This window comes from Callithrix jacchus, chromosome 8 (genome assembly GCF_049354715.1).
Source record: "Callithrix jacchus isolate 240 chromosome 8, calJac240_pri, whole genome shotgun sequence".
NCBI lineage: Eukaryota > Metazoa > Chordata > Mammalia > Primates > Cebidae > Callithrix > Callithrix jacchus.
In genome coordinates this window covers 32,351,666-32,369,952 of record NC_133509.1, presented here as the reverse complement: position 1 = coordinate 32,369,952, position 18,287 = coordinate 32,351,666, and the positions used below count along the sequence as shown (strand labels likewise).

Sequence of the window (18,287 nt, the reverse complement as noted above, 5' to 3'; positions counted from 1 at the left end):
CTGCAGTGACTGCACAATTTTACATTCCCATTAGCAATGTATGAGGGTTCTGCTAGTGCACATCTTAGCAGACTTGTTATTGTCTGTTTTTTTATTACAGCCATCCTAGTCAGTGTGAAGTCGAAATGAAATGGCATCGCATAGTGGTTTTGATTTGTATTTTCCTAATGACTAAACATGTTGAAAATGTTTTCATATGTTTATTGACTATTTGTGTGTCTTCTTTGGAGAAATGTCTATTTAATTACTTTGCCCCTTTTAAAATTAGGTTTTTTATTGAGTTCTAAGAGTTCTTTATATATTCTGGATGCTAGACCTTTATGACATACATGATTTATAAATATTTTCTTTCATTCTTTGGGTTGTTATTTCACCTTCTTTTTAAAACTTTTTTTTTTAACTTTTGTTTTAGGATCAGGGGTACATTTGCAGGTTTGTTATATAGGTAAATTGCATATCATGGGGGTTTGGTGTACAGATTATTTCATCACTCAGGTAATAAACATAGTACCTGATAAGTAGTTTTCAATTCTCGCCTTCCTCCTACTCTCCACCCTCAAGTAAGCCCCAGTGTCTGTTGTTCTTTTGTTTTTGTTCACGTGTACTGTGTTTAGCTCCCACTTATAAGCGAGAACATTCAGTATCTGGTTTTCTGTTCCTGCATTAGTTCACTTAGAATAATGACCTCTAGCTCCATCCATGTTGCTGCAAAGGACATGACCTCATTCTTTTTTATGGCTGCATAGTATTCTATGGTGTATATGTATCACAGGTTCTTTATCCAGTTGATATGGTTTGGCTCTTTGTCCCCACCCAAATCTCATCTTGAATTGTAATCTGATGGTTTAAAAGTGGCAGTTTTCCTCTGTGCTTTGTCTCCTGCCACCATGTAAGACATGCCTTGCTTCCCCTTCATCTTCTACCATGATTGTTAGTTTCCTGAGGCCTCCCAGCCATGCAGAACTGTGCACCAATTAAACCTCCCTTCTTTATCAATTACCCAGTCTCAGGTAGTATCTTTATAGAAGTGTGAGAACAGACTGATACACCAGTCTGCCAGCCTAAATGCCAGTCACGTGCATTTAGGTTGATTCCATGTCTTTGCTGTTGCCAGTAGTGCTGTGAGGAACATATGTGTGCATGTATCTTTATGGTAGAATGATTTATATTCCTTTGGTTATATACCCAACAATGGTATTGCTGGGTTGAATGATAGTTCTGCTTTAAGTTCTTTGAGAAATCACCAAACTGCTTTCCACAATGGCTGAGCTAATTTACATTCCCACCAGCAGTATATGAGCATTCCTTTTCTCTGCAACCTCGCTAGTACCTGTTATTTATTGACTTTTTAATAGCTGTTCTGACTGGTGTGAGATGGTATCTCATTGTGCTTTTGATTTGCATTTCTCTAATGATTAGTGATATTGAGCATTTTTTCATATGCTTGTTGGCCATGTGTATGTCTTCTTTTGAAAAGTGTCTGTTCATGACCTTTGCCCACTTTTGAATGAGGTTTTTTGCTTGTTAAATTAAGTTCCTTATAGATTCTGGGTATTAGACCTTTGTCAGATGCATGGTTTACAAATACTTTCTCTCATTCTCTAGGTTGTCTGTTTATTTTATTGATAGTTTATTTTGCTGTGCAGAAACTCTTTAAGTCCCATTTGTCAATTTTCGTTTTTTGTTGCAGTCGCTTTTGGCATCTTTGTCATGAACTCTTTGCCAGGGCCTATGTCCATAATGGTATTTTCTAAGTTATCTTCTGGGTCTTTATAATTTTAGGTTTTACATTTAAGTCTTTAATCAAACTTGAGTTGATTTTTGTATATGGTATAAGAAAGGGGTTCAGTTTCAATCATTTGCATATGGCTAGCCAGTTATGCCAGCACATTTATTGAATAGGGAATTCTTTGCCCATTGTTTGTTTTTTTTGGCTGTGTTGAAAACCAGATGATTATAGGTTTGTGGCTTTATTTCTGGGCTCTCTGTTCTGTTCCATTGGTCATTGTGTCTGCTTTTGTACCAGTACCATGCTGTTTTTGTTACTGTAGCCTTGTAATATAGATTGAAGTCAGGTAATGTGCAGTCTCCAGCTACACTTGATCTTAGCCAAAAGACTGAGAGAAGCAATGATGTCTCCAGCTTCATTCTTTTTGCATAGGATTGCTTTGGTTATTTGGGATCTTTTTTGGCTCCATATGAATTTTAAAATAGTTTTTTCTAATTCTGTGAAGAATGTCATTAGTAGTTTGATAGGAATAGCATTGAATATGTAAATTGCTGTGGGCAGTATGACCATTTTAACAATATTGATTCTTCTATCCATGAACATGGGATGTTTTTCCACTTGCTGTGTCATCTGATTTTTTTCAGCATTGTTTTGTAATTTTCATCATAGAGATCTTTCACCTCTCTGGTTAACTGTATTTCTAGGTATTTTATTCTTTCTTTGGCTTTTGTAAATGGGATTGCATTCTTTATTGGAGCTCTCAGCTTGGACCCTGTTGGTGTATAGAAGTGCTGCTGCTTTTTTTTTTTTACATTGATTTTGTATCATGAAACTGCTAAAGTTGTTTATCAGATCTAGGAGCTTTTAAGCAGAGAGTATGGGGTTTTCTAGGTATAGAATCATGTCAGCTGCAAATAGAGTTTTACTTCGTCTCTATTTGGATGCCTTGTCTTTCTTTCCCTTTCCTGATTGTTCTGGCTAGGACATCCTATACTATGTTGAGTAGGAGTGATGAGAGTGGACATCTTTGTCTTGTTATGGTTCTCTGGGAAATGCTTCCAGTTTTAGCCCACTCAGTGTGATGTTGGCTATGGGTTTTTCATAAATGGCTCTTGATATTTTGAGTCATGTTTCTTCAATGCCTAGTTTGTTGAGAGTTTTCAACATAAAGGGATGTTGAAGGGAGGATTACTTGAGGAGCAAGCAATGGTTTTTGTTTTTACTTCTGTTTATATGACAGACCACATTTATTGATTGCATATGTTGAACCAGTCTTGCATCCCAGGGATAAAGCTTACTTAATTCTGGTGATCTTTTTTTTTTTTTTTTGAGATGGAGTCTCACTCTGTCACCAGGCTGGAGTGCAGTGGTGCGATCTTGGCTCACTGGAACCTCTGCCTCCCAGGTTCAAATGATTCTCCTGCCTCAGCCTCCCAGTTAGCTGGGACTACAGGCATGTGCCATCACATGCAGCTAATTTTTGTATTTTTAGTAGAGACAGGGTTTCACCATGTTGGCCAGGCTGGTCTCAATCTCTTGACCTCATGATCCGCCTGCCTCAACCTCCCAAAGTGCTGGGATTACAGGGGTGAGCCACCGTGCCTGGCCAGATTCGCTTTTTGATGTGCTGCTGGATTTAGTTTGCTTGTATTTTGTATAGAATTTTTCTATCTATATTCATTAAGGATATTGGCCTGGTTTTCTTTTTGTTTTGTCTCTGCCAGGTTTCAGTATCAGAATGATGCTGGCCTTATAGAATGAATTAGGGAGGAGTCCCTCAGTTTTGGGGCTTTTCACCTTCTTAATGGTGTCCTTTAAAACACAAAAGTGTGCTGGACGTGATGGCTCACGCCTGTAATTCTAGCACTTTGGGAGGCTGAGGCGGGTGGATCATGAGGGAACTCAGTGAAACCCCTTTTCTACTAAAAATATTAAAAAATTAGCCGACTGTGTTGGCACACACCTGTAGTCCCAGCTACTTGGGAGGCTGAGACAGGAGAATTGCTTGAACCCCAGGAGGCAGAGGTTGCAGTGAGCTGAGATCATGCCACTGCACTCCAGCCTGGGCAACAGAGTAAAACTCCATCTCAAGAAAAAAAAAAAAAAAAAGTGTTTAATTCTTACGAAGTCAGTGTATCTTTTTTTCGAAAGAGCAGATTATTTTTGCTTTTGGTGTTGAAGCTAAGAAACCATTGCCTAATCTGAGATTGTGAAGATTCACTCTTAGAGGAGTTTTATAGTTTTAAGTCTTAGAGTTAAGGTTGTTTTGCACTTCAAGTTAAATTTCTTGTATGAAGGAAGAGTCTAACTTCATTCTTTGGCATTCTTCTGTGGATATTCAGCTGTCCCCACACCATTTGTTGAAAAACTTACTTTATATACTCTAAAATAACGTTGTAAGAAAAAAATTAAGTCTCCTGTAGATATACCATCCAGAAGTAATCATGTTTACTCTTTGGAGGTTATTTCCTTGTAGTTGTTTTTTTTATGTATTAATAATAAGGAAGTGTTACCTCATTAATTTTCTTATTAACACTGTAGGGTTAATACTGTTAGCTCCATTTTATAGATCAGGGAGCTGAAGCACAAAGAGGTTAGTGAATCTAATTCAGCCATACATGTGCATAGGTGGTAGCACAAGGGTTTTAATTCAGACAGTGCCTCTCTTCTTACACAGTGTACTTGTATCTGTGTGAGTTTAATTAATATTTCATTGTATATACAACACTGTTTTGGCTCTGGTTACCTCCCATATAAAAATGAATGAGTAATGTATATTTTGAGTGATAACAATCATAAATATTCTTGTACCTACCATCAAAGCAAGAAATAGAATATCATGGATTTCTTTGCATGTGTGTACACTGCCCTGATCTTATTCCCTTACCTTGCTTAGCCTCAGAATTAAATACTCTTCTGAAATTTTATTTATTTTTTAATGAGTCAGGGTCTTGCTCTGTCATGCAGGCTAGAGGGCAGTAGTGTGATCATAGTTCACTGTAACCTTGAACTCCCAGGCTCACGTGAATTCCTCCCGCCTCAGCCTCCCAAGTAGCTGGGACTACAGGTGCGTACAACGGCACCCAGCTAATTTTTGTTGTTATTTTCTGTAGAAGTGGAATCTTGCTTTGTTTCCCAAATCAGTGTTGAACTCTTGGCCTCAACCAAGCTTCCTGTTTTGGTCTCTTAAAGCACTGAGATTATAGGCGTAAGCCACCATGCCCAGCCATTCTGAAATTTTAACCATTCTCATGATTTTCTTTATTTTTCTCCATATAAATTGTATCTCCACATAATGCTATTTAGTTGTAGCTGTTGTTGAATTTTGCATAAAATGGAACCATTGTGTTTATATATGTATTTTTAAATATATATTTAATATATATGTGGGCATATGTATATATATTTAATGTTTGTGTGTGTGTATATATATATTTTTTTGAGACGGAGTCTTACTCTGTCACCCAAGCTGGAGTGCATTGGCACTATCTCAGCTCACTGCAACCTCTGTCTTCTGGGTTCAGGTAAGTCTCCTGCCTCACCCCGAGTAGCTGGGATTACAGACAAATGACACCACACTCAACTACTTTTTGTATTTTTGGTAGAGATGGGGTTTTACCATGTTGGCCAGGCTGGTCTCAAACTGCTGACCTCAGGTGATCCTCCTGCCTCAGCCTCCCAAAGTGCTGGGATTACAGGCATGAACCACCATGCCCAGCACTGTGTGTGTGTGTGTGTGTGTGTGTGACTCAACATGAGTTTTTTGATTCATCCATGTTTAATGTATATAACCATAGTTCATTCAGTTTAACCCCTGTATAGTATGCCACTTCATAATATGTCTTTATTTATCCAGCTTTACGTTTTTTTCCATTTTTTTGCTGTTACAAGCATTGTTGCTATAAAGTTGCTCATATATCTGCTGCGGCACATGTGCTAGAGTGTCTCTAGGGTGAAAGAATTGCTGGGTCATACGGCATGCACATCTTTAATTTTATTGATAATACTCTAGTTTTCCAAAATTGTTTTATCAGTTTATGCTCTCATCAGCAGTGTATGCGAGTTCTCACTATTGCATGTTTTTGATGGTATTGTCAGCACTTGATTTTAACATTTTTTTCAGTATGATGGTAAGATGGGTTTTCATTTGCATTTCCCCATTAAGGTTTAGCGTGTGTGTGTGTGTGTGTGTGTGTAAGATACTTGGATTTTGGTTGGGCACAGTGGCTCACACCTGTAATACCAGCACTTTGGGAGGCCATGGTGGGCAGATCATGAGGTCAGGAGATTGAGACTATCCTGGCCAACATGGTGAAATCCTTTCTCTACTAAAAATACAAAAATTAATTGGGCGTGGTAGCGCATGCCTGTAGTCCCAGCTACTCAGGAGGCTGAGGCAGAAGAATCGCTTGAACCCAGGAGGTAGAGGTTGCAGTGAGCTGAGATTGCACCACTGCACTCTAGCCTGGCGACAGAGCAAGACTCCGTCTCAAAAAAAAAAAAGAAAATAAGATATTTGGATTTTTTCTTTCATAAGTAACTGTTGAAGTTTTTTGCCTATTTTTCTTTTGGGGTTTTTTTTTTTTTTTTTTAAGCTGGTTTTCACTGTTGAATATACTCTAGATACCAGTTCTTTGTTGTATGTGTGATGGATGTATTCTAGTCTGTGGCTTATCTTTTTACTTAATTTGTGGACTGTTTAATTTTAATGTAGCTCTTAATTTTAATGGAATTTAGTCTTTTTCTTTATGACTAATGCTATTTGTGACATGTATCCTTAAATTATATAGTTTTTATATTTTTCCCCAAAGTTTTTAAATTATGAACTTTTTTTTAGTGCAGTGGAACGATCTCAGCTCACAGCAATCTCTACCTCCCAGGTTAAAGCGATTCTTCTGTCTCAGCCTTCCGAGTAGCTGGGATTACAGGCACGAACCACTATGCCCAGCTATAAATTACGATTTTTATATTTAAGTTCTTTATCCATTTAAAACTTATAGATGATATGGGCTATTTTAATTTTTTCCCATACTGATAACCATTTGTCTCAGCACTTTTTTGAAAAGTTCTGTCGTTTACCACTGATCCGAAATGTCTTGAGTGTCATATATTAAGTTTTCACATATGCATGAATTTGTTTTTGACCTCTCTATTTTGTTCATAGGTCTTTCCTTAAGCCAACTTCATCTTGTCTTTATTATCTAGGAATTTAATTAGAGCAAATTCCCTTATTCTTCAGGGGTGCCTTTATTGTTGTCTGTTCCTTAAGCTTGATTTTTTAGAATTAGCTTGCCAAGTTTTGTGAAAAATTGTTAGAATTTTTATTAGAATTACATTAAATCTGTGCAGCAAGTTGGGAAGAAATGACATCTTTAGGATATTTAATCTTCCTATACTTAGTCTCTCTTACCATTTTTGGGGGACCTGGGGGGGTTTTCATTTATGACTTTCAATAAACATTAAAATTTTTACAATTTTTCCATTAAAAGCTTGGCATCTTTTTCTTTATTTTTTGGTATGTGTGTTGTGTGTATATTTAAGTGCTATACTTACTGTTTATGCTAAGTAGTATTTTTTAAATTACATTTTATTTATTGCCAGTATAAGGAAATACAATTAAATTTCATGTATTGATTTTTATATCCAGCAAATTTGTTAAAGTAATTCTAATAATTTATCTGTTAGATTTTATTGAATTTTCTATATAGTTAAAGTATATATAACATTAGAATAGTGTAGTTTTCTTTCTTCTTTTCAAATCCTTGTATGTACTTTTTAGCACTTTTTTTTCCTTTTTCTTTTTTCTTTCTTTTTTTTTTTAGACCAGGTCTCACTCTGTCACCTAGGATGGAGTGCAGTGGCACAGTCTTGGCTCACTGCAGCCTCCATCTCCCAGGTGCAAGGGATACTTCCACCTCAGCCTCCAAGTAGCTGAGACTACAGGTGCATGTCACCACACCCAGCTAATTTTTTTAATTTTTTAGGGATGGGGTTTTTGCCATGTGCCCCAGGCTGATCTTGAATTCCTGGCTCAAGCAGTCTTCCCTCCTCTGCCTTCCAAAGTGCTAGGATTAGAGACATGAACCACCACACTTGGCCACCACCTTTTTTCTTATTTGTGGTACTAGGCTCTCTAGTATAACATTATCTAGAAGTACTGTTTGCCATATTCCTGAGTAGAGCACACACAACTCTCTCTCTCTCTCTCTCTCTCTCTCTCTCTCTCTCTCTCTCTCTCTGTGTGTGTGTGTGTGTGTGTGTGTGTGTTTTAAAATACCCTTTATAAGGTTAAGTTCCCTTATGTTCCCTGCTATGAGGTTTTATCATGAATGGGTATTGGATTTTATTAAATTTTTATTCTATATCTGCTGAGATAATCATATACATAATTTCCTTTAATTTGTTACTGTAATGAACCACATTAATTTTTAATTTTTTATTGTGGAATATAATGTGTAAAAATGTATGCAGAATACACTTTAACAAAATAATAATTACTATTATTATTATTTTGGAGACAGTCTTGCTCTGTCACCCAGGCTGGAGTGCAGTGGTGTGATCTCAGCTCACGGTTTCATCTGCAGTCCAAGTGATTCTTGTACCTCAGCCTCCCAAGTAGCTAGGATTACAGGTGTGCACCACCATGCCCAGCTAATTTTTTGTGTTTTTAGTAGAGACGGGGTTTCACCATGTTGGGCAGGTTGTTCTTGAACTCCTGACCTCAAGTGAGCCACCTGTCTCAGGCTCCCAAAGTGCTGAGATTATAGGCGTGAGCCACCGTGCCTGGCTTAGGTCTATGGTTAATAACTAATTGTTTTGGAATACAGGTCCATTGAATGCTTTAACTTCATTTACTCTTGGCCTGTTTGTTGTTATTGTATTTTTTTAACCATGTTAGACATTATTTTGTATTTAGGTTCATTTTTCACCTTTTATTTTGCTATTTAAACGTTTTTACTGAAAACAAAGACTCATATATGTCCTAGGCCTACACAGGGTCACGATCATCAATATCACTCACTGTCTTCCACCTCTACATCTTTTCCCAAAAGACAATCTTCAGAAGCTGTAACATGCTTGGAGCTGTCGTCTCTTTTGCCTTTTTCTGGAATACCACCTGAAGGACTTAGCTGGGGCTATTTTATAGCCTGCTTTAAAAAAATAGTAAAAGGAATACATTCTAAAATAACAATTAAAAGTATAGTATAGTAAATAATAGGCTGTAAGAATTTTTCAGCTCTATGATAATCTTATGTGAACCTTCCTTGTAAATGTAGCCAGTTGTTGAGTGCAATGCTGTTATGTGGCACATGACTACTCAGTTTTTGTTTTCATTTTTGTTTTTGAGACAAACTTTTGCTCTTGTTGCACAGGCTGGAGTGCAGTGGAGTGATTTCCACTCACCGCAACCTCCGCCTCCTGAGTTCAAGTGATTCTCCTACCTCAGCCGCCTGAGTAGCTGGGCTTGCATGTGCCACCATGCCTGGCTTTATTTTTTTTTTTTTTCCCCTATTTTTAGTAGATACGGGGTTTTCCATGTTGATCAGGCTAGTCTTGAACCCCTAACCTTAGGTGATCTGCCCGGCCCTGACTACTCAGTTTTAATAAAAGTTCTATGTGCTTGAAAATTGAAAATGTACTTTCCAGCCTAGGCACAGTGGCTCACACCTGTAATCCTAGCAGTTGGGAGGCTGAGGCAAGCAGAGGCCAGGAGTTTGAGACCAGCCTGGCCAACATGCCAAAACCCCATCTCTCCTAAATATATTTTAAAAATTAGCTGGGTATAGTGGGTCACATCTGTAATCCCAGCTACTTGAGAGGCTGAGATAAGAGATTCATTTGAACCCAGGAGGTGGAGGTGCACTGAGTGAGATTTTGGCACTGCACTCCAGCCTGAGCAACGGAGCGAGACTCTGTTTACCCGCCCCCCCAAAAAAAGAAAAGAAACAAAATGTATTTTTCATTTGTCACATTGGTCTTTTAATCAGAGGCAGTTAGACTGTTGACACTTTACCCAATTCATCTTAACCACTATGAGATATTGTTACTTTGTGGATAATTTCTTCATATCTTCTAGTGCACCAATTCTTTCTTCAGCTGTGTCTAATCTGCTTTTAAACACATCTGTTGTGTTTCTAATTTAAATTTTCATATTTTTTTATTTTTAGAATTACTATTTGGTCATTACTTTTATATGTGTGATTTTGTTAATCTACAGAAAAACTTTAAAAAATAGTAAAATGAACATTGTTACCTTTCACCAACTTTTAACATTTTAGCACATTTGTGTCTTTTTTTTTTTTCAACTGGAGTCTTACTCTGTCACCCATGCCAAAGTGCAGTGACGTGACGGGATCTTGGCTCACTGCAACCTCTGCCTTCCGGGTTCAAGCAGTTCTCCTCCCTCAGCCTCCTGAGTAGCTGGGATTACAGGCATGCACCACCAAGCCTGGCTAATTTTTGTATTTTTAATAGAGATGGGGTTTCACCATGTTGGCTAGACTGGTCTCACACTCCTAACCTCAATTGATCCGCTTGCCTCAGCCTCCCAAACCACATTTGTTTTAATTGTACTTTTTTTTTTTTTTTTTCAATTCTTCATAGCATGTATTTCTTTTTTTTTTTTACTTAGTTATTTTAAAGTTGCAAACTTTATAACCTTTCACTCTAAGTACTTTAGTATATATATCATAAGAACAAGAATATTCTATTTATTAATTGGTAATTTAGTTTTTACTTCCACCACTCAGAGCAAAGGCATAGTTTGTTTATAGTCTCCCTCTGGGGTCGGTAATTTTTCTAGTTTATCTTTTTGGTGGAAGTCACCTCACATGGTGACTCACCTCACATGGATCCTAGGTTTGTCCTGTTTTTTTCTTCCTCCAGCATAATTCCCAGCAATGTCTCTCCCCTCCCTTGGTATATTAACACCCACAACTTAGGCCCATTGGCTCTCAAAATCTGGTTTCTGGACCAGCACCTCACCATGACCTGTGGATTAGAAATGGCAAATTGAAGGTCTCTCCCAATACCTACTGAATTAGAAAGTCTAGGGGCAGAGTTTTGCAGTCCACAGCTTGACAAATTCTCCATGTGATTCTTATGCACAATGCTTTGTGCTAAGGGTGGCAATTTTTTTTTCTTTTTTCTTTTTTTTTTTGAGATGGAATCTCACTCTGTCACTCAGGCTGGAGTTCAATGGTGCAATCTCAGCTCACTGCAACCTCTGTCTTCCAGGTTCAAGCAATTTTCCTGTCTCAGCCTCCCGAGTACCTGGGACTACAGGCATGCGCCACCACGCCCGACTAATTTTTGTATTTTTAGTAGAGATGGGGTTTCACCATATTGGTCAAGCTGGTCTCGAACTCCTGACCTTAGGTAATCCACTTGCTTCAGCCTCCCAAGGTGCTGGGATTACAGGCGTGAGCCACCACCCCCTCCCTTTTTTTTTTTTTTTTTTTCTTTTTTTTTGAGACAAGGTTTCACTCTGTTGCTCAGACTGGCATAGAGTGGCACAATCAAAGCTCACTGCAGCCTCGCTTCCTGGGCTCAAGAGAGCATTCTTCCTCAACGTCCCCAGTAGTTAGGACTACAGGTGTGTGCCACCACACCCAGCTACTTTTTTATTTTATTTTTTGTAGAAATATGGTCTCACTATGTTACCCAGGCTTGTCTTGAACTCCTGGGCTCAAGCAATCCTTTCACTTCAGCCTCTCAAAGTGCTGGGATTACAGGCATGAGCCACTGTGCCCCACCAACTTTATAAATGATCATGCAGTAAATATTTTAGGCTTCTTAGGCCACATACTCTTTTTGTTTGTTTGCTTTTGATTTTGGTTTTTTTTGGGGGGAGGATGGGGGGACAGTATCTTGCTGTGCTGCCCATTCCGAGTGTAGTGGTGCGATCTTGGCTCACCACAACCTCCACCTTTCAGGTTTAAGTGATTCTCCTGCCTCAGCCTATAGCTGAGATTACAGGTGCCTGCCACCACACCTGGCTAATTTTTGTGTTTTTAGTAGAGACAGTTTCACCATGTTAGCCAGGCTGGTCTCGAACACTTGACCTCAGGTGATCTACCCTCCTTGGCTTCCCAAAGTGCTGGGATTACAGGCGTAAGTTACCACGCCTGGCCATCATACTATTTTTTTTTAACTTTTAGAAGTTTATTTTATTTTTGTTTATTAAAAATATGGAATGCGGCCGGCGCAGTGGCTCACGCCTGTAATCCCAGCTTTGGGAGACCTAGGCGGGCAGGCCACCTGAGGTTAGGAGTTCAAAACCAGCCTGGCCAACATGGTGAAACTCTGTTTCTACTAAAAATACAAAAATTAACTGAGCGTGGTGGCTCAGGCTTGTAATCCCAGCAACCTGGGACTGTGAGGCAGGAGGATTGCTTGAACCCAGGAAGCAGAGGTTGCAGTGAGCTGAGATCACACCACTTCACTCCAGCCTGGGCGACAGAGCCTGACTCTGTCTCAAAAAAAAAAAGACAACTAAGAATCTGGCTGGGCACCTCTCCTAAAAAAAAAAAAAAAAAAAAAAATTAGCTGGGTGTGGTGCTGTGTGCCTGTAATTCCAGCTGCTTGGGAGGCTGAGGCACGAGAATCATTGGAGTTGGGGAGGCAGAGGTTGCAGTGAGTTGAGATCATGCCACTGTACCTCAGCCTAGGTGACAGAGTATGACTTTATATTATACTGCCATAATATTTTAATTCAAATAGACTATAACTTAATTGTAAGGGTAATCCCTAAGAGCTTTGAATCGTTTGAGAATTATGAAATGCTAGAGCTGAAAGGTTTTGTATTCTAATAACCACCTGTTTCTTCTGGAGCAGAAATTGGGCCAAGCACGGTGGCTTGCACCTGTAATCCCAGCACTTTGGGAAGCTGAGGCAGGAGGGGAGAGGAGGAGGAGTGGGGAGGGTCCCAGTCAAAATGACTAAAGTCCAGGTATTCATTTAGTCTTTTGCCTCCTGTCTCACCACATTAAATTCTAAAGTTTTTTTTTTTAATCTGAATCCTGATTTTGTTTTCTATTGTTAATTTTTTATTTTTATTTTTCTCATTTCAGGCTGGGATAGAAAATCGTCAGCTGGACACAGTAGATTTCTTTCTGAAGAGCAAGGAAAATCTTTTTAGCCCATCGTCGCAATCTTCTGTACCTGATCAGTTTGATCATTTTTCATCCCATTTATATTTAAAAAGTAAGTGGAATAAAGAATTCTACATTTGTACTTATTTAATCTTCTTAATAACTTGCAAATTATCATCTTGGGTTTTCTGATGACTCATTTATTTGCCAAAGCTTAGTCTTGGGATTTTTATATACTTTTTAGAATGTTTCTTCTTCTTTTCTTTTTTTGAGACAGAGTCTCACTCTGTTGCCCAGGCTGGAGTGCAGTGGCATGATGAACGGCTTGTTGCAGCCTCACATCCTGGGCTCAGGCAGTCCTCCCACCTTAGCCTCCCAAGTAGCTGGGACTACAGGTGCACGCCACCACCTTCAGCTATTTTTTTGTAGAGAATGGGGTCTCTCTGTGTTGCCCAGGCTGGTCTCAAACTCCTGGGCTCAAACAATCCTCTGCCTCCCAAAGTACTGGGATTACAGATGTGTGAGCCACCATGCCTAGGCAAGTTTGTGGAAATTTGACCGTGTTATATTCTATAAATGCTCTCATACTATATGGGCTATTAATTGCTCATATCTTATTTAGTACTCTGTATTTTTAGTATGCAAGGAAGAGATGATCTTTCAAATCAAGAGAGTTTTATACAGGACAGAAAAACATTTCAATAAAGTTTCCTTCTGTTAAAATCAAAGTTAGCCAGGCGTGATGGCTCACGCCTATAATTTTAGCACTTTGGGAAGGCAAGGCAGGTGGATAACGTGAGGTCAGGAGTTCAATACCAGCCTGGCCAACATGGCAAAATCCCATCTCTACTAAAAATACAGAAATTAACTGGGTATGGTGGTGGTGCATGCCTGTAATCCCAGCTGCTTGGGAGGCTGAGGCAGGAGAATTGCTTGAACCCGGGAGGCGGAGGTTTCCGTGAGCTGAGCTCATGCCATTGCACTCCAGCTTGGGCAACAAGGGCAAAACTCCACCTCCAAACTGCCCCCTCACCCCCGACACACACACACACACACACACACACACACACACGCGCGCGCGCGCGCGCGCGCTCTCTCTCTCTGTCTCTCTCTCTCTCTCTCTCTCTCTCTCTCTCATTTTGAGTGCAGAGTCTGGTCTCCTCTTTCTTGAATTGCCAGCTTTTCTAATGCTCTGATGTTTTAAAAACTGCTTGAATTTCTAGAAAATGGCTTGGTTGCTGGTATTGAGCTGGGCTCCATTAGCAATTGTAGAGTCACTATTCATTTCTGTTGTTTAGTGGTTAATGATTTATCCTCATTTTACTCTCACCTGCCCTGCTCAGCTCTTAAGGGTGGAGATGGGTCTGGAATGAGAAGCAGTGGGAATAGCCTTACCCTCCCCTGGGGGAAAGCCTGTTTCCCATCATTCTGGTCTCACAGATGTAATCCTAAAGGTGGGGCCCATGCTGAGAGAAACAAGAATCACTTAATTAGAACCTTCAGCTGCAGATAAAACATTCAGGGTCCCACACTTCTTGCTTTCACTTGAATGTTGAACAGAGAATAGCTCTGCAATCAGACGGGCTTAAATTCAAATTTTGGCCCTGCCACTTACTTTCTTTTTCATTTTCTTTTTCACTCTTGTCCAGGATGCTGGAGTGCAGTGGCGGGATCCTGGCTCACTGCAACCTCTGCCTCCCAGGTTCAAGCAATTCTCCTGCCTCAGCCTCCTGAGTACCTGGGATAACGGGCACCCACCAGCACACCTGGCTCATTTTTGTATTTTTAGAAGAGGCAGGTTTTCGCCATGTCGGCCAGGCCGATCTCGAACTTCTGACCTCAAGTGATCCTCCCGCCTTGGGCTCCCTAACGGCTGGGATTACAAGCATGAGGCACTGTGCCTGGCCCTGCCACTTACTTTATAAATTAGCTCGGGCAAGTTACTTATCCTCTGAACCTCAGTTTTTTTGATCTATGGAAAGAGAATATAATATACACCTACCTCTTAAGTTGTTGAAAGGCATAAATGAGATAGCATTTATAAAACACCAAGTACAGTGCTTAAGATGTAGGTGGTCAGCAGAAGGGTAGTTAGCAGTGATACCAGTAAATAATAACTATTAATAATTAGAAACATTTAAGATTTCAGGTAATAAGCCTTCATAAAAGTTTTATGAGCTTTTTAAAAATAAGACATGGGTCCTTGTTTTATGTTTTAAAAGACTGTAACGTGACATTTTTGATATGTTAATTTTGTTGTGAAGATCCTGATGTTCCTGTTAATTTCTTTGGTTCTTTCTCAGATGTGGAAGAGTTAATACCAGCATTGGATTTACTTTGCTCAGCAATTAGAGGAAGTTATTCTGAACCCCAGAGCAAACACTTTTCAGAACAATTGCTTAATCTTACACTGTCTTTCCTTAACAAGCAAATAAAGGAGCTTTTTATTCACACTGAAGGTAAGAATAGCAGCTAGGAAGGGAGCAATTCTGCTGTTCCTGCATCAGAACAGATAGAAGTGCTCCTATTGCGTGAGACAGTATAAAATAATGGCACATCATTTATTATGTTTGGGTAAGGTCAGTGTATAATTCAGGAAGTGAAATGCATACTGAGAAAGTTGGTAGAAAGACCCAGGACTAATCATGAAGAACAAGAAAAGGAAAGGATTATATTAAAATACAGAGCTACTTGCTTGTAAATAGGAAAAATGTCAAACATATTGTTTGAAATTTTAAAATACCAAGTTTGAATTTAGACTTTATCTAGAATTCTTTTATATAACAGCTCATGGTTTATATTTATACACATATGCACATACATACTACACACAAATTGGCACATTGATATTTTCCACAGAGCTAGATGAATATCTGCAAAGAGGAGTGAACATTTTGACCAGCTACATTAATGAACTTCGAACCTTCATGATAAAGTTTCCTTGGAAGCTAACAGATGCTATAGATGAATATGACGTACATGAAAATGTCCCCAAAGTAAAGGAAAGCAGTATATGGGAGAAACTCAGCTTTGAGGTAAGCATGAGTAATTATCACTTCTTTTATTTGCCAGATTCAGAAGATCTGAGAAAACAATAGAAAAAACAGAATTCAGATTCTACACACTTGTGATTCAGAATGTTTGGCAAAGGTTTTAGGTTTTATCAGTTTTGGGATCCCTGATTATGACTTCAAATTTATGTCTACAAGCTGCATTTATTTAATTCACAACATGGGTAGGCTCCCACTTAATGCCAGATCTGCCCACTTGGGTTCAGTAACAAACATCCAACTCTAAACCCGTTAGTTTAGTGAAGTGGCACTCCCTCAGCAATACTCCCTCATTGGCTCAAGCCTGGTACTTTGAACTTATGCATTCTGCCTTACATCTAGATAAATTGAATTGCTACTGCTGATTAGATCTTTGGAAATTTTTATTTTATGACATTATTACTGAAAAGGATATTTAATTTTAATCCTATCTGAAATTCTAATTTAAGACATTTTGCCCAATTAAATTTTCATCCGTTTGCCTTTTTTCCCTCACAGTAGAGGTTACAATAATAGAGCTAAAATTTACTACTATCTGTGTGACTTAGGGACTGGAAGAATTCCTTCACCCACTGCAGGGTATTGGTATTGGAGAAACAAAAGATAAAACAGCTTAACACAGATGATCATAATCAATAGGGAATGAAAGTGATAGGATTGAGATGCTGCCAGGTTGTTAAGATTGCTGTTCTTGGGGTGGAGGGATTTGTACCTAGTATAAATCCTAGTACCTAGTGTGACTGCATTTTCTGTATCTCTTATTCATTGCCTAACCTTAAAAAGTAAGAAATTCCATACTTTTCCTTCTACTTTTTTGTCTCTTTTTTCCTGTCTCCTTTACAGGTTTCTCTGTTTCCCTCCTCTAATGTTCTGTCTCAAGGCTCTGTCTGTGGTCCTCTTTGTACTCAAAGTTGCTGAATTTCAACTTTTGCCAGGGCAAGGGGTTATAGTTTACTTTGATAAAAATTGTAGACCCTGTCTGCAAAAGCAGGCATGTGAATGTGTCCACATAGACAAAATTTTGTATATGGCTTAATGGGGTTTACAGATGCCTTTAAAGTATCAGGTTGAGAATGCCTCCTTTCTGTTCTCTCTAGGGTTTAGATCTTCACTTTAAGTATTTCTTTTCACATGGATTATTGGTAGTAGTCTTCTAATGCCTCAGTATCTTGAGCTTGAATCATTTTCAGTCCACTCTCTATATTGCTGCCTGGATGTTTTCCCATATATACATATCTGATTACATCACATCTTGCTTTTAAGGTCTTTCAGTGGCTCCACAGTTTCGGGATAAAATCTACCTCAAATGCAAGGTTCTTCATGATGGAACCTCTGCTTTGCTTTCAAGTCTCATCTGCTGCTCTCTCCAGTTTTTTCTCCAGTTATATTGGGTAATTTGTAGTTCGCTGAAGGCTTGATGCAGTTTCTTTTCTTTTTTCCTCTGCATATGATATTTTTTCTTTTTGGAACACTGCCCTCTTATCTCAGTATATCTGTGGAACACTTACTGGTCTTTAAATTTTTTTGTCTCATCAGTTACCAGTTACTTCTCCTAGGAAGCCTGTGTCCAGGTGGTGGGGTGGCGCAGGGTAGTGGTCATCCTTCTTATTTAGGTGTTCCTCTTCCGGACCTTCCTCTCAAGCACCCTGGGAGACTTTTATCACAGCCCTTATACAGTACTATAATTAGTGTGTCTTCCGATAGCTCCTGGACTGTAGGATCTTTGTTTTACTCAATTTTATAGCCCTTGAACCTAACCCCAAATCTAGTAATAGATTTTAAATATAAGTTCCTTAGTTAGATGCTCAATAAATGTATAAATCTCATGTTGATAATTGTAATAAGGAAATGAAAAGGAACTTAAAAGGCAAACGTTTTTCTTTTCCTAGGAAGTTATTGCCAATGCCATTTTAAACAACAAAATACCAGAGGCACAAACTTTCTTTAGGATGAATAGTCATTCTGCTCAAAATCTTGAGGAGCTGATTGGAATAGGCCTAAATTTGGTCTTTGAAAATTTGAAAAAAAACAATATAAAGGAAGCCTCTGAACTTTTGAAGAATATGGTGAGTAGTATAATCCATAAAGCCTTAAAATGTATTTAATATAATTTCTAGTTACTATAAAATTGATTTATATTTATAATTATTTCAAAAACTAAGAAATTTATGTAGTCTTTACTAGGAAATAATGATATTAATAACACTGAGAAGAGCTGGGAATGGCGGCTTATGTCTGTAATCCCAGTGCTTGAGAGGTTGAGGCAGGAAGATCACTTGAGGCCAGGAGTTCAAGACCAGCATGGGTAACATAGCCAGACCCTGTCTCTACAAAAAATGAAAAGGACATGGTGACTTGCACTTTATATTAGTCTATGCTCATATTGCTATGAAGAACTACATGAGCCAGGTGTGG

The 18,287-nt window shown here is 38.8% G+C and overlaps 1 protein-coding gene across 14 annotated transcripts in view; it reads left to right on the top strand.

The window, feature by feature from the left end:
- The window catches only part of SPG11 (SPG11 vesicle trafficking associated, spatacsin), a 97,198-nt gene that overhangs the window by 17,758 nt on the left and 61,153 nt on the right, over positions 1-18,287 (top strand). For all 14 annotated transcript variants that reach the window (XR_013520914.1, XR_013520912.1, XR_013520913.1 and 11 more), the window contains 4 exons: positions 12,802-12,934; positions 15,126-15,281; positions 15,682-15,857; positions 17,762-17,938. Coding sequence is in view for 8 of the 14 variants with exons in the window: in XM_054239567.2 (XP_054095542.2) it covers positions 12,802-12,934; positions 15,126-15,281; positions 15,682-15,857; positions 17,762-17,938 (642 nt within the window). In the remaining 6 variants the exon portion in view is untranslated. The remainder of the gene's footprint in view (positions 1-12,801; positions 12,935-15,125; positions 15,282-15,681; positions 15,858-17,761; positions 17,939-18,287) is intronic.